Source organism: Ischnura elegans, chromosome 9, assembly GCF_921293095.1.
Source record: "Ischnura elegans chromosome 9, ioIscEleg1.1, whole genome shotgun sequence".
NCBI classification, from domain to species: Eukaryota; Metazoa; Arthropoda; class Insecta; order Odonata; family Coenagrionidae; genus Ischnura; species Ischnura elegans.
Genome location: NC_060254.1, coordinates 38,864,560 through 38,885,181, shown reverse-complemented (window position 1 = coordinate 38,885,181; position 20,622 = coordinate 38,864,560). Strand labels below are relative to the sequence as shown.

The window sequence follows — 20,622 nt, the reverse complement described above, 5'->3', positions numbered from 1 at the left end:
ACATTATAAAATCCTTTCGTGGTACTATTTCCACCACTTACGATGAACATTAGAGTTAGAAAATACATTTTTTTTAAATAAAATGTTTATTTACAGTAAATTTTGAGGTTCATAATTTTCACTGCAGCTCATTACCCTGAAGACATACTCACCTCAGGTCACTATCATGTGGAACTGAATGCCATAAACAATGCATATAGGATAAATAAAATGAGAGATCATTGGTATTTTAAAATACATCTTTATTTAAATAGGAAGAAACTTTAAAAAAATTAACTTTTAAAAGTTTTGTTATACGGCATGCCTGAAGGCTGCATACAATTTACAATCCGGCATTTTTACAAAAATTACTGGCAGAAAAGATATTAAATTTGAAATTTCAATGAAGTTTACCTTGCCAGTTTCAAGAACTTCATAACTATGAAAAAATTCGTCTAAACCTAACGTGTAAAGAACTTTGTAGACGAAGCATACTCTACCATTTTCATTAGAAATTATTTTTTCCACTTTTCCAAATAGTGGAAGGCTGCAAATGTCAAAACCTACTGCTATACACATTCCAACTTGATACTGAGTACCCTTCCACTTCACCCAACGCACCTCAAGGCAAGCTGAGGCAAACTCGGGGGGAATTTTTCCTGCGAGTTCATAGTTTTTCATCTCCACCTCACAATCTTCCACTAAGGAACTGGGACCCAACTCCATTCTTACCTGAAACCCTCTCTTGCACGCAGTTCTATAAGCAAATTGAAGCTGCTCCTTTAGAGCCAATGTGTAAGTAATGTCCTTCCTTGAGCAAGTTGCATCAGCCCTTATCTTCATAACTCTATTTTTGGACTCGAATTTAAATGCACTAAGAGCATGAATCGGTCCCGATGTCCTTAAGACTCTGCCATAATGCACCATATGATGATGTTTCGGCTTCAACGTCTCCCCAAATAATTTTAGGTACTTCGAATGGTGCTCTGCAACAAGAACCTCTAATAGATCAGCACACTCCCTTTGAAGCCCCGGTGCCATAACAAGGTCTACTATCTTGCGAAGGGTCAGATAAAACTTCCACACTTCATCATAAGAAGTTAGGTCTCCAACAAGAAAAGGAAATGAAATGATGTAGCTCATCATCTCAGAGGCACTCATTTTCAATGACTTTTTATTAAGTTCAGCTTCGGAAATGGGAGGTGGTCTATTTGAAAAACCTTGAATTTTATAGTCAAAATTTGAAATTCTGTCATTCAAAATATGAAGATCAACTCTATTACGGGCTCTCTTAACAAAATGAAAGGTGATGTGAGCCATGTCAAGAGCAAAAGCTCCTTCCGGTCCGTCATGCATTACATCACAAATGCAGTTTTCATACACATGAAAATTATCTACGTTATTCCAAATAGAAGACTCTACAATTCCAGATTTATCAGACCCTGCCAAAACATCATCATCATAACTATCAATACTTCGTAAAGTTTTCTTCTTCTCCTGTAAATCAGTCTGTGTGGCTTGCTTTTCACTCTTACACCAGCGACAGAAATAATTAGCATTAAAACTAGTTACATAGCCCAATACTTCATTCAACCCCAAGTTATCTCCAAGAATGCCACCTAGAGAAAAGAAAATTCTCTGCTTGCCCACCTCTGTGTCAGCCTCAATTCCATACCTTTGCAAATAATTTATCTCTTCCACAAGGATATTAAAAACCTTACAGTTTTTGTAATTTTTTCTATCCGTAGAATGAGAGAGAAGAGCTAAAAAGATATTCTCTAATAAAACCTGGTGTTCTGGGGGGAGACATGGAATAGAAATATAAGTGCCCCCCACCTTCTGGATGTTTTTCCTAGATCCTAGGGGATTATTCACTTCAAAGTCATCATGATAAACAAAGAGAGGAAGAACCAATTTTCCCGAGTAAAACTGCTTCTTGCTTCGCCAATAGTCTCCCTGAATAAAGTTGTAGAGAACGTCTTGCTCCTTCTCAAGCTTACCTACATAATCAACCACTGATTCAAAAACTTGGGGAAAACTAAAAAAAGAACTTAAAGTCCTTCGAAGAGCAACAAACTGAGCAGTAACTGGTGTAATTTGTTTAACCATTCTATCACCTTTTTTCTTGTTCTGAACAATATTAGCTACAGTATATGTTTTGGGATGACAGAGATGCCCATCATCGGTAAAGGTTTTAAGGCGCTTGTACTCAGTGGAAAGAGTTGCAAAAGGTGCTTTTATGCTTTTAGTCACATTATTGAAAAAATTGGGAAAAGAAAATCCAGTATCGTCCTGTCGAAATGCCTTCAAAATCAGAGGATTAACAACTGCAAATATTTCATCAACCAATTCTCTGGTCTCTTCTACAATAAACTGAACATGATTACGCGGTAAGTTGGGAGCAGCATACAATTTTCCAACAAAACTCAATAGAACTGAATGCAATCTTTTGTCGAGATCTTTCAAATTGTAATTATTTACATCCTCGTGGTTGAAATCATAACCACATCCCTCGGAATTAATATCTGCTTGCTCCACTTCTGGCTCATTATCACAACTATTCCCACTAGGTAAATTGACGGACACAGATTGATGATTAGCAAATTGGTGGTAGGTAGTCAAGTGCTTTTTAAAGGACTTCCAATTGCAAAAATCTCTAAAACACAGGGGTTCTTGGCATTTGTACACTAGAAAATTTTCATGCAAATGAAGTACTTTAAGGTGTAATGACAATGCATGTATTGAAGGAACTTCAATCTTACACGACGGGCAATGAGGCATTTTGGGACTATTAAAGTTCATTAAATTCCTTCACTCTAGTTTCCACAGAAGGCAACAAGGGGTCCCACGCTGTATTAACTCCGTATATGGCTTTCTGGACGAAAAGCCATGAATATAAACTCTGGAAAGGGTAAAAGGCATGCAGAGCGTGGTACACTTTGAAGCATACGTCTATAGCTCTCAAAGGGCTTTCCACCGAGTAAAAAAAAGTATCTATGTATACATAGCAGTCCGTGATGTTAGCTTCGTCTGCACCAACAACAATCGGGAACGGTTGCAATGTTCTCTTGGCTGCCTCTAGCTTCGCTCTTATCCTATTAACCTCCGTTTCTAGAGCAGCATTATTCTGTTTGCAAAAACAATGAAAAAGAATATTAGGAACAATTTGCTTTCAAAATAAAAGAGCAGCATAAAATTAGCACTAAAATTTTAATTAAACTAAGAACTAAAAAAACTAAATAGAATAAAACTAAAAAATATATTGAAACTTGAGGAAAAATCGATAGATATGAGGAAAATTAATGAGTGAGAATTATGCGAAAGACTTAGAAAAACCCTTACCGTCACATGTAAAAGGAAACCATTCTTCGAGTCAACGGCGGTTGTTTTCCATTTACCCACAGTAGTTGGGCCGAACAATTTGGGAATTAGACTAAGGGTGTTAACTGTGTCCTCTGGAAAAAATATTTTTAAATTACTTAATTGCAAAATGTATGAATAGCCAGATTGCCATGTATTGCTGATTTTCGTACCTATGCTTTCCACATGGATAGGATTCACATTTGACATTAATTTGATCTTTAATGCAATAGATGGCCAATGCTCAATCAATGATAATTCAGTTTCTTGGTATAGGTTTTTGTAATCAATTAGCAGCTGCAATGAGAAATATTGTTTTACAAATCAAAACTTTAAATGGAATAGTATACTTGATTAACTGTGATGCTTACCAGAGAGAAAGCCCATGGCTGTCTCAGTACAGGATAGGTATCAAAATAATTAGTCACCAAATCAATATTTTTTTGGCAACCCTGTTTTCTTGGTGTCCTCAGGTCATGCAATCGTGCCGCTGACGTGTTGCGCCACCTCTCAGCTGCTTCCTCCACAGGCTCAGTGCATCTCATCAGCCAAGATAAATCTCCGCCAACCGAGCTGCTGGAATCTGCAACATATCAAGAACGTTGTAATATGATCTTAGAGGAAGACCATGTTCCTATAATTTCAGTGAACCCACCAGATAGTCCCGATTCCACTTCAGGGATGTCCACATATGTACTCTCTCCTCTGTCAATGCGCAAACCGGATTTTCTTAATTTCTTCAGCAGTGTTGTGTACTTATCGTACAGTTTTCCCTTTGGCTGTTTTGCTCCTTCAAAATTAGTCTTTGCCTGGCGTGGTATGTAGTACGTAAACTTTAACAGATAATTTATCAATACATTAGAACCATCAAGCATAGTCAACATAGGTTAGGTACAAATTTTTTGTGATAATTAAATTTTATGGAAATAACATCTAACAGAGACAAAACTTACAGGTGATTCAGAGGGAAAGACCGCCACAAGTTCATCTCTCAACTCACAGAATCTTTTTGGCGTAATCCTGTTTACGAAAGAAAATGTTAGAATTGAAATTATGACTCCTCTAAGGGATAAAATAATTATGCATATAATATGGATATGAAGCACACTTACACTTTATTTGGATCTCTATCCTCATTCAGCTCGCATTCAATAATGTAGCCTGCTAATTCAGACCTTACACTATCTGTAAATAGATATTTATTATATAGGCCTAAGTACCGGCGGCTGATCAGTGTCTTGTCCAGGTAACTTCTAACAGACTGAAAACAAAACAGACAATTTTCTCATAGTTCAAAACATTTTGCCATATTTTTCATAGGTTTCTATTGTACCGGATGTTCAGTCGATACACTTCCCATCCAAAGACTTGCTATTCTCTGTTCATTGAATTTATGTTTTTCAATAATTACTGGCTTAAATAACGTGTCTTTTGTAATTCTACCAGATTGAACTTACTGGCACACAGTTTGGACACTTACGTAAATGCACATTAACCAATGCCTAACATTAAAATTGTGACTTGCGGCAATTGGCACGAGAACTGCAGTGGTAAATATTCCACTAAATTGAGGAGGAATTATGACCGCCATATTCTGGGAGAGTAAACAACACTGATTGATCAAGGACCGAAAATAGTTTGCCTTGGCTCATGAAGTTTCCTTTCTTGGAAAGGTGTGTCATTTTTAAATCTTCATTATGATTACGTAGGTCCCTATTATGTGGCCTAACTTAGTCAAAGACAACCTTACCTGCCAATATGGAGTGTTAGAATAAGCTCAAGATTAAAGAATGAAACGATTTCCTACTCACGTTTTGTTCCTCACTGTGCGCTCTCTTTTTCATACGATTAAAAACATTTGGAGAAGGAACCCTCTCATTCGCAACACCATGCAAATCACTGGAGCTGGAGCCATTACTTTCAAAATTTCCTTCTGGTATATTTAAAACAGCATCTGTGGCTTCCAGGATTATAGAGTCCTGATTAAACTTACAAATCTTGGGAACGGGCTGAAAAAATCAGTTGCCTTACACACACATCATATTAATATGATTATGTATTTTTAGGAATATATCTCAAAATAATCTTCATAATGAATAATTTCAATAGTCAGAAAATTTTAAGTAAAATCAGGTCAACTCAAGTAATGCATGGGAGTTTATATTCTATTTAAAATAATACTACCTCTTGCGCTTCCGAACATGAAGTATCTGAAAGCCCTAAGCCTTTCATTAATCTTTTCTGAAGGCCCACTTGGGGCACTAGACGTTCAACATCCTTTCTCGTCAACATCTTAAGGACTGAATAGTCTATGTATTCATCTGCAAAAAGAAATAACTATGAAATTACTCGGTACTTTTGCTGAAAAGGGAGCTGATCAAAGATTCAATGTTAAATGATTTAATCAATTGAATAAATAATGCTATTATGTTTAGATGATAGGGTAATAGTCTTGCTAAATAGTCTTCTTAACCGTATTTACAAATTTGTACATCATTAAAACTATATTTTGTTAATTGGCTGCTCTTTTGCAATTAGTTACCAGCGTTATACATGAAAAGGAATCTACTCCCTACTCATAGCTTAAAAGCCACTAATATACCGCATAAATCTGCCAAAACGTTTTGCACATATAAACATCAAAAGCAGGTCAGGATAAAAATGATACAAAACATTCCGTGGTATGTTACACACCTTGCAGTATGGACGCGAGGTCTATATCCTCGATCTGAGTTCTAAATTTCGTGGTACAAAGCTCCGTATTGCAAGTCATACTTATGTTTACGTTTGGTATTTATGTTCTTGTTTCGATTATTGTAATTTATTTGATGTGTGCGTTTAACTGAATGTGGATGGTAAATAAATACTGATGCATTGTTCCCAAGGAGTTGTTTTGATAACAGAGGGGATTGTTGAAAGGGAGGCCATTTAAATAGGAACAGGAAGGAGAAAGAGGGGAAAAGATAATTGTAATTTGAAATGAATAAAGAGGTCTTTGGAATAAACAATTATCTAACGTTACAATATGATATTATTATATTTATTTAGGGTACAAGTCTCAGTATGATTGGTACATGAACGTATGCATTTCAATTTGTATAGTGGAACTCAAGCTATCCGGTGTGCATGGAATTATTATTGACAATTTAATCCATAACTTTCAAACACTTTCTAAAAATTTAATACCATCAAAACATGTTTTGATTTAGAGAGACATGATAATCTGGTTTCTTTTAATGACCTCGAGTTGAAACACATTTACTGGAAATAACATTTGTGGAAATAACTGCCAAAAGTTTTCATCAATGGATCAAATGAGAATACAAACATTTCATTCAGTACTAGTCATATTGTACTAAAATGTACTAAATTAAAATGCATTCATTCATTTAGAGACAAAATGCATAATTCATATGGTAGTCATCGAAAACACACCGGAATTATTTTCGAGAAAACGTAAGGGTTAAAAAATACCATAACCAACATAAGGATAATATCAACCCACAAGATATAATCTCGAACGGTGAAATAAAATAAGTGTTTCGCATAATAACGGAAAGACAATAGACAAGCTTACCGGAAAATTTTTCCACCAAACAGCTCAGGCCCAAAGCATCAAGAAAATTCTTAGCTGCCTTATCCATATCGCTTATAGGTTCTCTTCTCGTCTTCAAGTGCTCTAGGAGTATAAAAGAAGTATTAAAATTGAAATTGAATGGCAATATTTTCTCACTTGCAAGAGCAAACTTAAAAGCTAATTACTTACCGCGAAGCTCGCCAAACAATGTGCACATACGAGTTGTTTATTATAAGAACTGTTTGGGAGTCCGTCGCTATGGCGATTATTGACGCAGAAGCGATATTAGTCGCCCTATCCATCGAGTTGGCTGTGGGATCCAACTGTTGGACGAGGGATCTCTTCGAGATGGGTGTGGGGACCAACACTTGGACACTATAACCAAGTTGCGATCGTCCAATTTAGTTGGATAGTACACCCAATCGCGTTGGCTGCCGTGTCTGTTACAGTGGATACTGCATCCAACTTTCACTTATCCAATTAAAACTGGATGCCACATCCAATCCTTTTTTTGAGTGTAGAACTACCGATGGAGTCATTTTGACTCCACGCTATTTTTTTCAAAAAACGTGTACTATTTTATTTTCTAGAGCTATTTTAATCGAAAAGCCTAATTTTGTGTCAAAAATGAATAAAAGTCACGGAATTTCAAGTCATAATTCGGAAAATTTTAGTCAGGGAAGAGAAATAAAAACCGCGAGAAGTCAAAATGACTCCATGCCGGTAGATCTAGTGTTAAAGTAGAATAAGGCAAACTCATTAACGAGGAACTTCTTTAATATAAACCATGGATTAAGTCACATCTACAGCATATGCTGTACATGTCTAGAGTATGCTTACACTGCCAGGTTCCCACAGTTCCGTGCCCTTGAATCGGTGAGACAAACGCATTGCAATATCAATCGCAAAAAAGAACGCCCCCGGGTGGGCTCGAACCACCAACCTTTCGGTTAACAGCCGAACGCGCTAGCCGATTGCGCCACGGAGGCTCCTGACGGTAAGGGGTGAATAAAGAGAATAAATTTCTAGGAATTCAACGAAGTGAAGAAACTACTTTAAAGACCCAATAAAGACCCAATGATGTGACGAGAAAGATCCGAAGATATTAAGAAACAATAGAGAAATTAAATTATTTTTTCCACTATTTTTATGAATATCGTAGCATTTTTCCTTCAATATTATTTTACCGCAGCCATTATGGAAATAATATTATCTACTACGATAATCGAAATGCATACTTAAGGGATATTTTTAGAAATAATATTTTACGTACGCGCGATTTAATGCCAAAAGCGCTAGCCGATTGTGCCTCGAAGTCTGCCATTTAGCAGAGTAGAAACAAGGAAAATCTATTTCAGGAATTAAATGTACGTCAAGGATAACCGTAGCGATAAAGGAGTTCGGTCAGAAGTCAGTTTCGTTATCAAATTGCAAAGAGAGTATACGTTAAGTATACGTCATGACAGAGACCGGCAGAAATGCATCACAAGCAGGAAATGCCCGGCAGACACGTAAAGTGTGTTTGGTAAGGTGATGTATTTTTAAAAAATGCAATTTTAACGTTCATGAAAGAGGGACAGCATTCAAAAATGAGATATCTCCGAAGCTAAAACGCCGCTAGTACAGCTAGAAATTGGTCGCTAAAAACGTCACCGTGCGAACATGGATTATCGTAAGCGACAAAATTAATAATATAAGGTGTTCCTTGCAATACTATAAAATACGTAATACATATAATTTCTGCATATTTTGTTTTTCATTTCTTCGCCTCTTTCTCTTCACATCATTGGGTCTCCTTAACACTTTAAATCAGTTTCTTCACTTATTGTTAGTTGAATTTCAATCCAAAAATTACGTTAAACGCATTTTTGGATTTTAACAAGTGTTCAATAATATGACTTTAAACATTGAGATTCCTATCTCGTGCGTCATTCATAAATGTGACTGTCTAAAAACTGCAAGTAAAGCATGTTTTTTCCCTATCAGCGGTTAGAATTCCTCACAAAACAATGATTCTATGCAACCATATCCCAGAAATACCCGTATTTTTTTATTTTAACTAGTGTTTAATAATATGACTTTTACAATTGAGATTCCTAATTCGTGCGTCACTCATAAAAGCTACTGTCTACACTTTCAGAAGCCTCCGTGGCGCAATCGGCTAGCGCGTTCGGCTGTTAACCGAAAGGTTGGTGGTTCGAGCCCACCCGGGGGCGAACACTTTTGCCACCGATCCCTATTGTGTTTGCTTAACTATTTCAAGATCATAGAACTATGGAAACCGGACAGTGAACATACTGTAGGTATTTACGTCATGTACTCGGTATCTAAATTTTTGGCATGCCAATTAGAAGTCCCTCAGGTTTATGAGGTTACAATGCTCTACTTAAAAAAATACCAAAGACTAGTTACTAAACAATTTTGGAAATTCTGCGTTGAAGCGTTCCCAAAAAACACATCATCGACGACTGTTCACGAAGCATAACAGAATTAATGAGAGTGAGAACTCGAAGGAAAAATGCTACGATATTCATAAAAATAGTGGAAAAAAAATTAATTTCTCTATTGTTTCTTAATATCTTTCTTTCTCATATCTTTCTCGTCATATCATTGGGTCTTTATTGGGTCTTTAAAGTAGTTTCTTCACTTCGTTGAATTCCTAGAAATTTATTCTCTTTATTCACCCCTCACCGTCAGGAGCCTCCGTGGCGCAATCGGCTAGCGCGTTCGGCTGTTAACCGAAAGGTTGGTGGTTCGAGCCCACCCGGGGGCGAACACTTTTGCCACCGATCCCTAATGTGTTTGCTTAACTATCTCAAGATCATAGAACTTTGGAAACCGGACTGTAGGTATTTAGTAGGTACTGTAGGTATTTAGTAGGTACTGTAGGTATTTACGTCATGTACTCGGGATCTAAATTTTTGGCATGCCAATTAGAAGTTCCTCGGTTTTATGAGGTCACATTGCTCTACTTAAAAAATATACCAAAGACTAGTTACTAAAAACACTTTTGGAAATTCTGCGTTGAAGCGTTCCCAAAAAACACATCATCGACGACTGTTCACGAAGCATAACAGAATTAATGAGAGTGAGATCTCTTCCTTATTGTTTGTTAGCTTGTTTTCATCTTTCATTTTTCATTCAAATCCACGATAAAATTATAGAATATACAGCTCCAATACTTCAGCCTAGTGTTTGATGCACTTTTTAACATAAAAGTCCCTTCAATTATACTCTGTGGAATTCTGTGTAGTGATGAATTATAGTAAATGCAGTTTGCTCCTTCAACGTTCACTTGGCCAGGATGCTATGCGGGATGTACCCTTTTTACGAAAATAAAATTACTAGCGATACGAAATTAACTCATGCAAGTCAAATTGGCAATGCAGCTGCCGCATTACATTAAACCGTACACTTTATCTATCGCTGCAGACGCATTAATATAGACACACGGGAGCAGTAAAACTCCAGGGACCCTATAAATTGCTGTTACTCAGGATGACACCGAGCGGTGAAAGCTCCTTTAATAAGGCGGGTATGGCCGGAGCTGAATAATTAATACGAGGAGGGAATATTAATTAAGAAGATGAATCCAACGTTCGAAAACCGTCCTCTACATTTTGAGCAACTAAAAAAACATTTGACCCTATCAAGGGGGCTCGAAAAATATTAAAATTTTTATATCACGTTCAATTTTTTTTATGAGTAGGTTGAGAACACACACATAATACAGAAAGTAAACGCAGACTATGGCAGCAGAAAAAAAACGAAAGAGACCGGAAGTGACGTAATTTTTTTTTGCATTGCAATTTGTGTAGGTTTTTTTCGGGAAGAATGAAAGTACTATCAAGAAAAAGAAAATATTACGTTCGACCGAAGTAAAAAATTACGAGCAACATTCATACTGGATAGCTACCTCCTTCTAAAAAATTGCAGTGAATTTACGAACAGTAAAACTCGGATATGAATCCTTACATATGATACAATATTCTACTATTCAATACTCTATGTACTCAACAGTCGCGTAACTATGGTGAAGGGGATGAGGGAACATACCCCCCCACCCCAAAAGCCTCAGAGAAATAAAAAAAATTAAAACTATTGTCTAGTTTTTACATGTAATAACTGCATCTGCTTAAAGTTAAATCTCTAGTGCAAAAATGATGCAAAATGTATTTCTTGACATGACATTTTTCAAAAATTTTCCCGGACCCCCGACACCTGGCCACCCCATCCTCTCAAAGCATATTTCTAGGTACGTCAATGGTACTCAAACGTAGTAATATTCAATAAATATTTATGAAACGAATAGTCAGATAGTTGTATACATGAAGACTATAAAAAAAGTAAAATTCGATTATCTTCATTTTCCAAACTTTTACGAAAACTGCAAGATAATCATCCACAAAAGGAAACCTATTTTTCATTAAAAAAATACGAAATATATTTATCTTGAGTGTCTCGACCATCATGGATCCTCCTTTGGTCTTTATTTCATTCCCTGGGATTAAGAAGACTCGGCGGATCAACTCCGCTTGAGTCACGGCGGAGAAGTGGAGGAAGATCTTACGGCTAAGAGGGTCTGAATTGAGGGAAGGGAAAACTTATTTTGAAAGGAAGCCAACGCAGCAGGCGATGATGCCACGGCCAATCTGGGAGTTCCCATCTTCCCCGTTAAAAAGAGAGAAAATTACTTCACTTTCCGACAGCTTCGCCGAGCGGAAAGAGTCGGCAATACACGCGCGCCCGGTCCAGAAAAGAGAATCTTTTTCTTCCAAGTGGCGAACCTAATTTTCTCTTCGAAAACTTAATCGTGTCCGATTCACGTCGAAGAAGACGTTAACGTTTCCCGTCGTGCTAATGGTAGAAAGGATCACGGGAAGAAGTTAAAGGAAATAGGCTGCAGAAAAGAGAGATTTAAAATGTCATTCTTTCCTCTTGCTAAAAGGGATATTAACGGTTTTTCGATCCATAAAATATACATCTACATAATATACCGAGAGCCGCGTCTTTGGTGTTTAGAAGGGGGTGGTCAATCACGCAAGATGATCCCCAAATGCAAATCACGCGGTCATAAAAATATTTCGAATTGAATTTAAAAAACACAGAAAGAAAAATACATAAATAAGGTAAAATAATAGATAACACATGCACTCTCATGCAAAGGCAAAACTTGCCAACGGTTATTAATCCCCATACGACATCCATTCAAGGTTAGAACATGGGAAATACAATAAAATGCAAAGAGTCGTCCCAGGAAGTGACGCATTTATAAGCTAAGCTGAGACGACTGGTTGCAATGGGGTGCTCTCATGAAATTAAAATAGTATTTTTTTAGATATATAGATAATTAAGTTGATGTTATTTGCGCATGCAAAATATGGCTTCATAATTCTCAATATTATTGTTTCTACAGAGCTTCAAAGTTCGCGAAAATTACAAGATTCTTACGCGCTACAATGACCGCCCTATGACGTCAGAATGCGAGTAAGAAGATTCGCTCCATGGCAATAACAAACATCGACGACGATAACAAAGAGCTGCGACGAAACCAATTCATAACTTGAAAAGTGTGTGAATAACATTTGTGAATAGTTTTAATGATTTTACGGTGCGCGTATAGCGCAATGGCTGACTTCGAATTCCTTAACGCGCATTCTGGGAACATTTTGAAGGTAGATTAATTCATGGTCGCTGATTTCTTCTCCAGCAATAAAGATTTCACGGTGCGGAGTTGAGAAGCCACAAAATTGAAATGCGACATAAATTAAATCAACTGTTCACCTGTAATCTAGAGCTTGGAGAATAAATTTTACTGAGAAAAAGGTACAAAGAGACGTAGGTTTTTCTAAAACTGGGACAAATAGTCCACTGGCACCACGTAAACGTTTTGTTTACTGGACACTGACGTCACGCTCAACAAACATGGCGATGGGTCATTTGGAGCGCAAGATTACTATACAATTTTCATAGTTGATTTTTACGAATAATACGCAGGTTAGAGAAGAACTACTTTCACTATAATTTTCAGTGCAGATGTTTTTTATCGCAAAATCATCCATTTTCAGTGGAATGCCCAATTGTAATTCTTTTTATAATTATATTTTTTCCCTTATGGATTTTTTAAATATTCATGTCCTGCATGTGCTTTTTCGAAGGCTTGCCGTTAGTTGAACATAATTTGAGTAATTTAGGAAAAATTTTCAACGCTATTACGCAATACGTCGTCATATCAGGTGCAATTTCATATTTTTTGTTCTTCGTAACATACAAATTCTGTGTAAAGTATCTACCAATTGGTTTTGACAATAGGCCTAGACAATACAAATTTTTCACAAACGTTGGAATAGAAATTAATAGAATATTCTTTTTCGTCAAAACTAAAGGAGATATATGTGTCATACATGCACAGTATAGTTAAGAGTCATATTAAGAACTGATTTAAACAGTCGCATGAAAATTAATTGACGATCGCAAACGAATACATAACTCTGTTGAAATTACTCTGTTGCAAAAAGGTTGAGTAATTTTGGAACAAAATCACATAGGCCATTACAAATTAGTACTTATTAATGTAAGTACTTGAAATACGAGGAGTCTACCTGGTCAATGAATTAACGTCACTTACGACAAGTATATGAACTAGGTATACATATCAATACTTGGGTAGAGGCAGAAAGTCCTTCTGGGACAAGAAAGATCATGTAACTACCAAACCACCGAATAACTAGATAAAAAAACAATTACTCACTTTCAAAAATTACCGAATATGTTCACAAATACCACGCGAGATCAATACGATCAATGGCTGAAGTGAAAAAAATATGCCCCGGGTGAGGATCGAACTCACGACCTTAAGATTATGAGACTTACGCGCTGCCTACTGCGCTACCGAGACCTTGAATCCCTGATGCGGAATTGATGATACACATCCCTTATCTCAATTGAGTACCATGTATTGATATTTTTAAGTCATACCGTCACCTCATTACTATCGGAAAAGGCATCTACAGTACGCGTGTTAATTACCATTACTAATTTTCAGGTAAGTTCTAGCTCAATTATCGAAAGTGTGTAAGATATTCCTGTTATCGTAATAATTAGCGTCATAGGCGGATCAAGGGGGGGGCACGGGGGCACGTGCCCCCACCCCCTCCCCCCCAGACCCTAAAAAATATGCAAGACTTTTAATACGGTCCCATTGTCATTTCGTTCGTTTTGTATTACGAGGTATTCTTGTGCCCCCCCTAGAACAAAATCCTGGATACTGCCTTGCTTGTGCCCCTCCCCCCCAGAAAGAAATCCTGGATCCGCCCATGATTAGCGTGCGTTAGCATAAAACCGTTACGCGAGGAGGACTTCACCATAGCAGACATAATATGCCATACCCTAGTCGGAATGTTCCTTTTTTTCTGTTCCCGTTCAACCGTAAAAACCAACTTACTTTGCCCGCTTCAAAAACCATTTTCAGCTGACAATGCAATACCGTTTAAAAACTCAGGCCTTTGACCATTGACCCTTGACGACCAACATCAAATATAACGAAATATTTGGCAAATTCATGACTTTCAAATATTTTGTTATATTTTCTGAAGCAAAGTAACTATGTTTCCGTTTTTCGGGGGAGTCCGTACCTTTTTTACCTCCCCACTGGCTTCGCCACTGTTCAGTGTCATAAGTAACACCACAGGAAAACAATTTATGCCATGAAATAATGAAAAATTCATTTTAAATTTAATATCTATCGCTTTAACCGTGTAACATGCCAGCGATTTACAAAACATTGAACAATTATGGAATACAATATAACACACATGGATTTTTTTCTGTTTTTGTTAAATATGAAGATATGTGGCTTATTCTGTGAAGGCTTCTAGGGTTCTCCATCGGGTAATCTCCCCCAAGGCAACCATGGACGTATTACCCAGTTGAACACGCGAGTAGCCTTCACTACCACCCTACGCCTGAAAAGCATCTGGCTTATTCTGTGTCAGCGGTTGCCAAAACCCTGCCAAACACACTTGAGATGCTTCGCGCGGTGTTCTATACATTTGTTATTTTGCCTATTTTTTAGTCACCTGTGCCCTGAAAACGATGGGCAACGCGATGCTCATCATTTCGATGCGATTCATTGCTCACTTACGTCGGGATAGAATATTTATATCGTTAATGATCCTATCCAATAGATGTAATGAATATTTATGCACCTGCAGGATTTTTTACAATGAAACTAATACTTTCAGAAGTAACGGAGTGGAAATCCACAGTCAAAACTGCCAATAACTTTTTCCAAGCCTATTCGAGTTCCAACAGATTTCTCGCGGCATGAATACGTAGTGATCACCATAGGTGGATTTTTGGAGGAGGATCGGGGGCACAAGCTCCCCCATTTTATACTTTTTAAATTATTAATACGGTCCCGTAATTATTACTTTCGATTTGTGTTGAGTTACGCAGTAAATAGATGAAGAATATATATCGTACAGTAATTGTTGTATCTTGTTCTTGATCCCAAATATGAAAGGACCGTTTGACTTTCAGACCAATGGGACACAGGAAAATATCCTGGATCCGCCTTTGGCGCTCAATAATTAATTCCATACCCCGGTGTGGTAAACGTACGCTCAGATTATCTCTGTGAGTCTCTGGAGTTAAAAAAGAAACAAAATATTAAATTATACCTCACAAATAAGTTGGCTTCCCTCATTAACATGGTCAGGGATGAATTTAATGGTGAATCAACGAGTCTAATGTAATTAAGTACAAAATGAGACGACGTGTGAGAGACAATCGCGACTCTGTTTTTCATTTAATTCTTCCAAATCTCATATTTTCGAAACGAATACAGTAATGAAACTTAATAAAATGATTCCACGATATGCTTCATTTGAAATTAAAAATTATTATTAAGTTTAAACTGAAAAATTTCCGCGGCGTATTTATATGAAGCGACCAAAATATATACTCGGATGTTATTAATTCTTCCGATGCCTTCCGGCGAGAGAGAATGTTTGCTTTTAATATAATAACGTCGAGGAAAGAATCACAGAAATTGGATTTTTTATCTTTTAAAAACATAATTACCAAGAATATCAATGAATTTACATTACTAATGTTAGCATAAGGAGAGACGAATCACATTTTTATTTTATTCAAACGCTGTTCGCCAAATCTTGCACAAAAACAAATTCCAATTACATTATTTCTAGACTCCATGCCTCAAACAAGTAATACATTATAGAATGACTTTGTGCAGAGTCACGTCCACAGGTGCACAAATAATAATCGATAAATATTTATATATCGATTATCCTTGGATATCCCCAACAGCATAAAAAATACAGATATGGTGAGCTTGAAAAACGTGAATGCAATCAATGGAGACAACGCATTGTAACGCATTTGATACATGTAAATACAAAAAGAAAAGACAAATGTACCACGCATCCTACTCGGAAGAAATTCGGAAAGCGGGCGTATTTCGTTGGGGGTTTACTTCGTGGGGGTTGGAGGGGGTTTGGTCTGATGGAGCTTGACTGAAACGTTGAAGACTTATCGCTCCATGCATGAGCAAATCAAAGGGCAAATTTTAATTCGCAAAAATAACCCTATCAATGATTGGTTTATTTTTGGGCATACATGATGGGTTATCATAACCCAATGATGCGATAACCCAATCAATTATGGGTTATCGCATTATAAAACCGTAGAGATTGATGAAAAATATATCCATTTCCTCTTATTCGCAGTTATTCAACCTTAAAGCAAAATGGGTTCTGCAAGGGATTTTCATACACTGTCGTAAAGTAAGGCGCTATCTCTGTTGCTGATTCCTTACATAACCGAGCTGGAATGAGATCACTCCCTGGAAATTTCTGCGGATTAACTGAGTTGTTTTTTTAGACTACTGCTTGATATACACATAGACGGCATTTTTTTCTTGGCAGAGTCGAGGGAAAGACGTTGGTGTGTCGGCCGTGAAATAAGTGAAGACGCTACGATAAAAGTAATGTAAGGCAAAGGCTTTATCTAGACTGTTTGTCACTCTGACACGACGTCATTATAAGTGAATAGATTGTAGAGCTATTTCCCTGTACCTCCCTTACGTGAGACTAGAAAGTCTCAGGGGTATCGACTAAATATTTGCCCAGTATTTTTGTTTTGAATTTTTTAATGCCTCCCTGAACTGAAAGTTTGCTTTGTCTCTTTTTTTTAATTTTCTCGCATTTCTTCTTTTTTTATCTCAAGTAAGGCTCGTACGTGCCTTTTTCATTTTAGCGTGCATCGCTCTTTGTCGCTTAAGAGCATTACGTAGCGTTACCACCTCCGTTCAGCATTCAAACACATGAACTTCATTATCAGGATTCCCACTCAATTTAAATTATACAATTCACGGTTTTCTCCAGGTTTTCACGGTCTAAATGCCTTCAAATTCACGGTTTGTAGATAAACCATTTTAGGCAGAAATAGTGATCACGTAACGATCATCGGCTGCAGGTTAACTAAAAATTTAACAAACACGAAAGACGTCGTGAATGCAAACTCAGCAATGAAATTGCTATCTCTCCTGACGTCACATATCGTTCGCAAAATTCAGCTCCGGCTAAAGGTTGTGAGTGGGACAATAGAGGGACCAGGGAAGTTAAGAAGTGTCTGAATTTTTGCAAGTGTTAATGAACACTTTGGTTACCAGTTTTCCGGCTTTGGTAATGGCTTAAGGTCAACGTGTCATCGTGACACACGGACCAATAATAACTGCTCTTCAAATTTACGTGTCCAGATAAATCCCTGGGCATGTCTGCGCGTGACTGACCTTGAAATATGATCGAAATATCCACTCTTCTTTGAATCCGTCAATCGTGGTTTTACGATCGTAAAATCAAGATAAAAATTTGAAGGCTTTAGCACGAAATCCACGGCTTTTTCCAGGTTTTTTCACGGTATGCGAAATTTACGGCTTATTCACGGCTTTCAAGGTGGAGCGGGAACCCTGATTATAATAGCATCATCAAGACACTCTTGCATTGTGTTTACAAACTTGTTACATGCATCGTTAGCCCCGACGTTAAGAGTCTTTGAAATCAGTGAAAAAGTTCGAAAGGGTCGAAAAGTATTGCTTTAACCCTTCGAAATCCGCCTCATGGAAGAAGTAAACACTTCTTCTCGAAGGAGGCTTTCTACGACGATAAGGAATTTTCCGTGCGCAGTCGTGTGGTCACTAATACCAGGAGAATGAGATATTAAGGGTGTAGAAGAGAAGAAATGCGTCACTGTGAATCGGCTAGCAAATAGGAGAGCGGAATAGAGAGCTGCGTCACAACAATCTCGCGATTGTTATGGACATAAACAACTTATGATTACGATATCGTTATGTAATTTTAACAGCTACGCATGAAAGAAAAAATTCTTGCTCTGGGATTCGATTCTTGTCCGCGATATTTTTTTCCAAAATAATTCTAACTCCATGTAACCTTAAAATCGTACGTTTTCCTCTGATGCTATCCACAACCTATTCTATAGCTCATGACAACACTGGATTCACGAACGGGGTCCATGCCATTGAAATTACACCATGGATCAGTAATAATTGATAATTTCTGTGTTTGCCTTACTTACGACCGATATAGTAGATAAGTCGATTCGTCAAAAAAGTTCGTTAAAAACAATCATTACATCCAAATTTGTTTCCATAGCTTCCATGATTTATTTATTTATTTCCATCGCCCCGAAAACAGCTCACAAGGCCTTTTACATCGGAGGGTATAACATGAAACAACAACTATCACACACAACCATGCCCTGGATAGGAGTAACTTACCCAGGCGGGACTCGAACCCGCGACCTTCGGTTTAGACAGGCGAGGACTTTACCCCGCCGCAACCGAGGCGGAATATAATCATTACTCATGCGAACAATCAATCATCAAGTCCCAAAACTATCGTTCTAGTATAGAGAGGTTCTTCTATCTTGTGACGCTTATATTCGCTCCGATAAATCAACTTCGTCCACGTCATTTCTCCCAAGCTGCCATTAGTAAGGAATGCAGGGCGTTATCATGACGCAATCCTTTGGTCTTAACATTACTGAATGCCATCAACTGTTTTCAGTCATAAAGGGGTCTATTTTTAGTTTCTGAGTCGTCCGTAAGGCGGTGATTAATAATCCCGAATTGGCGAGTTGATAAACGACCAAAATAGTAATCGAAATTCTACCAATGCACTTTATCAGGGTACTTCAATTATAAAGCAAACTGAATTAGTCATCAGAAGTTGTCAACTAGGGTTGGTGATGTGGCAAGAAACCTGGCTCCTAACTCAGACGGTCTGAGTTCAAAATCCGGCGGGGCAGAGAATTTTCTGGGGCTATCCGATTCCTGATTGAGTGCCTCGTGGAGGGCACTTCATGAGCAATATTCAGTCCGCCGGATAGGCCGTGAAGCCGTGGTCCCCTTGGCGCCTTTCGGTAGGAGTAAGCTAATTCCAAAGCCGAGTTTCTCTCTACCCTTCCTTAATTACCCGCCTATGAACTGTTCCATGGTTTCCAGCCGTGTCAATATCTCCGTCGCCTCCAATTTTTCGGCTTCCGAATCGGGCTTAGTTTACAGGAAAATGAAAAAAGGACACCGTTTTCGTTTCCCTGACGAAGGTCCCCGAGTTTGGAGCCGAAAAATTGGAGGCCACGGAGAATTTGACACGGCTGGAAACCCAAGACCAGTTCCTAATTAACAATCACTCACAGCCCTGAGAACGATGGCCGAGTCGGACATCTAAACGTCGGCAGTTATGCAGTTCCTGACCCGGTGGCGATCACGAGAACATTTTACAAAGCACCCCAGTGCCTGTTCAAATGCATTACCAATACCCTTGTTTACTTAAAAAATCATAGCGACATACATAAAAACATACACTTACATATTCAAAACACAACAAGCTGTTGCGCATGAGCGTGCAAAACGCTAGTATCGGTCTTGCATTATGTCACTAGATATTACGACGGTAATAATGGGGAAACCTTTTGCATTGACTCCAGGAGAAATGATTACATTTGTCACCCAAGGTGAAGGTTGTGTCAAGTTGCGAAATCATACATCGGCCGAAATAGCTCAGTTGGGAGAGCGTTAGACTGAAGATCTAAAGGTCCCTGGTTCAATCCCGGGTTTCGGCAAAAATTTTTCCGCCCGGATATATGTTTGACCTCTTCAGAGATTCCAAATTCATCATCATGCAAAAGATTTGCAGCATTTTAGCATTGCCACAGAATTTACAGTTGATTTGAATCGGATCTGTCATTTAGAAGATTTTCTCTCTTCAACATTAACTATCCGCTTCGTTTGACGGTAAATAAGTTCCATTACTGGCATAACTAGGAATATGCTTTGCGGGGGAATGAGATGGCCTGGGGACCGGCCATTTCCGGACCTCCCCCCAGGAAACGGGAGGTCCGGAAAAATTTTTGAAAATGACATGCATCGAATTACATTTTACATCATTATGGCATAAAAATTTTAACTTCAAGCAGATGCAGTCATAATACGTCAAAACTAGACAATAGTTTAAAATAAGTTTTTTTTTTCTCCGAGGCTTTGGGGAGGGATCTATCCCCTCATCCCCCACATAGTTACGCCACTGAGTTCCATAATTGTGTTCCTTCGTGCTAAAACAAAGATTCATAAAAAGTTGCAAAATCATTTCTAATTCTTAGTTTAA

The 20,622-nt window shown here is 37.8% G+C and overlaps 1 protein-coding gene and 5 non-coding genes across 6 annotated transcripts; 3 read left to right on the top strand and 3 right to left on the bottom strand.

Annotated features, from left to right (window-relative positions):
* Positions 1-288: 288 nt before the first annotated feature.
* On the bottom strand, positions 289-7,410 carry LOC124165396. The gene is made up of 10 exons (XM_046542789.1): positions 7,106-7,410; positions 6,917-7,018; positions 5,151-5,660; positions 4,452-4,600; positions 4,293-4,359; positions 3,995-4,172; positions 3,711-3,922; positions 3,513-3,636; positions 3,322-3,434; positions 289-3,106 (listed from the first exon to the last, which is right to left on the bottom strand). Exons 3-10 carry the CDS (start codon positions 5,181-5,183, stop codon positions 2,771-2,773), a joined length of 1,212 nt encoding a protein of 403 aa, XP_046398745.1. The 5' UTR covers positions 5,184-5,660; positions 6,917-7,018; positions 7,106-7,410; the 3' UTR covers positions 289-2,770.
* A 421-nt stretch (positions 7,411-7,831) lies between these two features.
* Positions 7,832-7,905, bottom strand: Trnan-guu. Its single transcript has one exon. It is a non-coding gene; the product is annotated as a tRNA-Asn (tRNA).
* Positions 7,906-9,058: 1,153 nt separating this feature from the next.
* On the top strand, positions 9,059-9,132 carry Trnan-guu. The gene has a single exon. It is a non-coding gene; the product is annotated as a tRNA-Asn (tRNA).
* Positions 9,133-9,615: 483 nt separating this feature from the next.
* On the top strand, positions 9,616-9,689 carry Trnan-guu. The gene has a single exon. It is a non-coding gene; the product is annotated as a tRNA-Asn (tRNA).
* A 4,052-nt stretch (positions 9,690-13,741) lies between these two features.
* On the bottom strand, positions 13,742-13,814 carry Trnam-cau. The gene has a single exon. It is a non-coding gene; the product is annotated as a tRNA-Met (tRNA).
* A 6,193-nt stretch (positions 13,815-20,007) lies between these two features.
* Trnaf-gaa lies at positions 20,008-20,080 on the top strand. The gene has a single exon. It is a non-coding gene; the product is annotated as a tRNA-Phe (tRNA).
* Positions 20,081-20,622: the final 542 nt, after the last annotated feature.

Excerpts from the sequence above, each read along its gene's own strand:
- LOC124165396 (XM_046542789.1), bottom strand. The coding sequence starts at position 5,183 with ATGAAAAAGAGAGCGCACAGTGAGGAACAAAAC. Across the intron at positions 4,360-4,451 it reads GATAGAGATCCAAATAAAGT|GATTACGCCAAAAAGATTCT; the intron begins GTAAGTGTGCTT and ends TTTCGTAAACAG. Across the intron at positions 4,173-4,292 it reads TCTTTCCCTCTGAATCACCT|TTTACGTACTACATACCACG; the intron begins GTAAGTTTTGTC and ends TATCTGTTAAAG.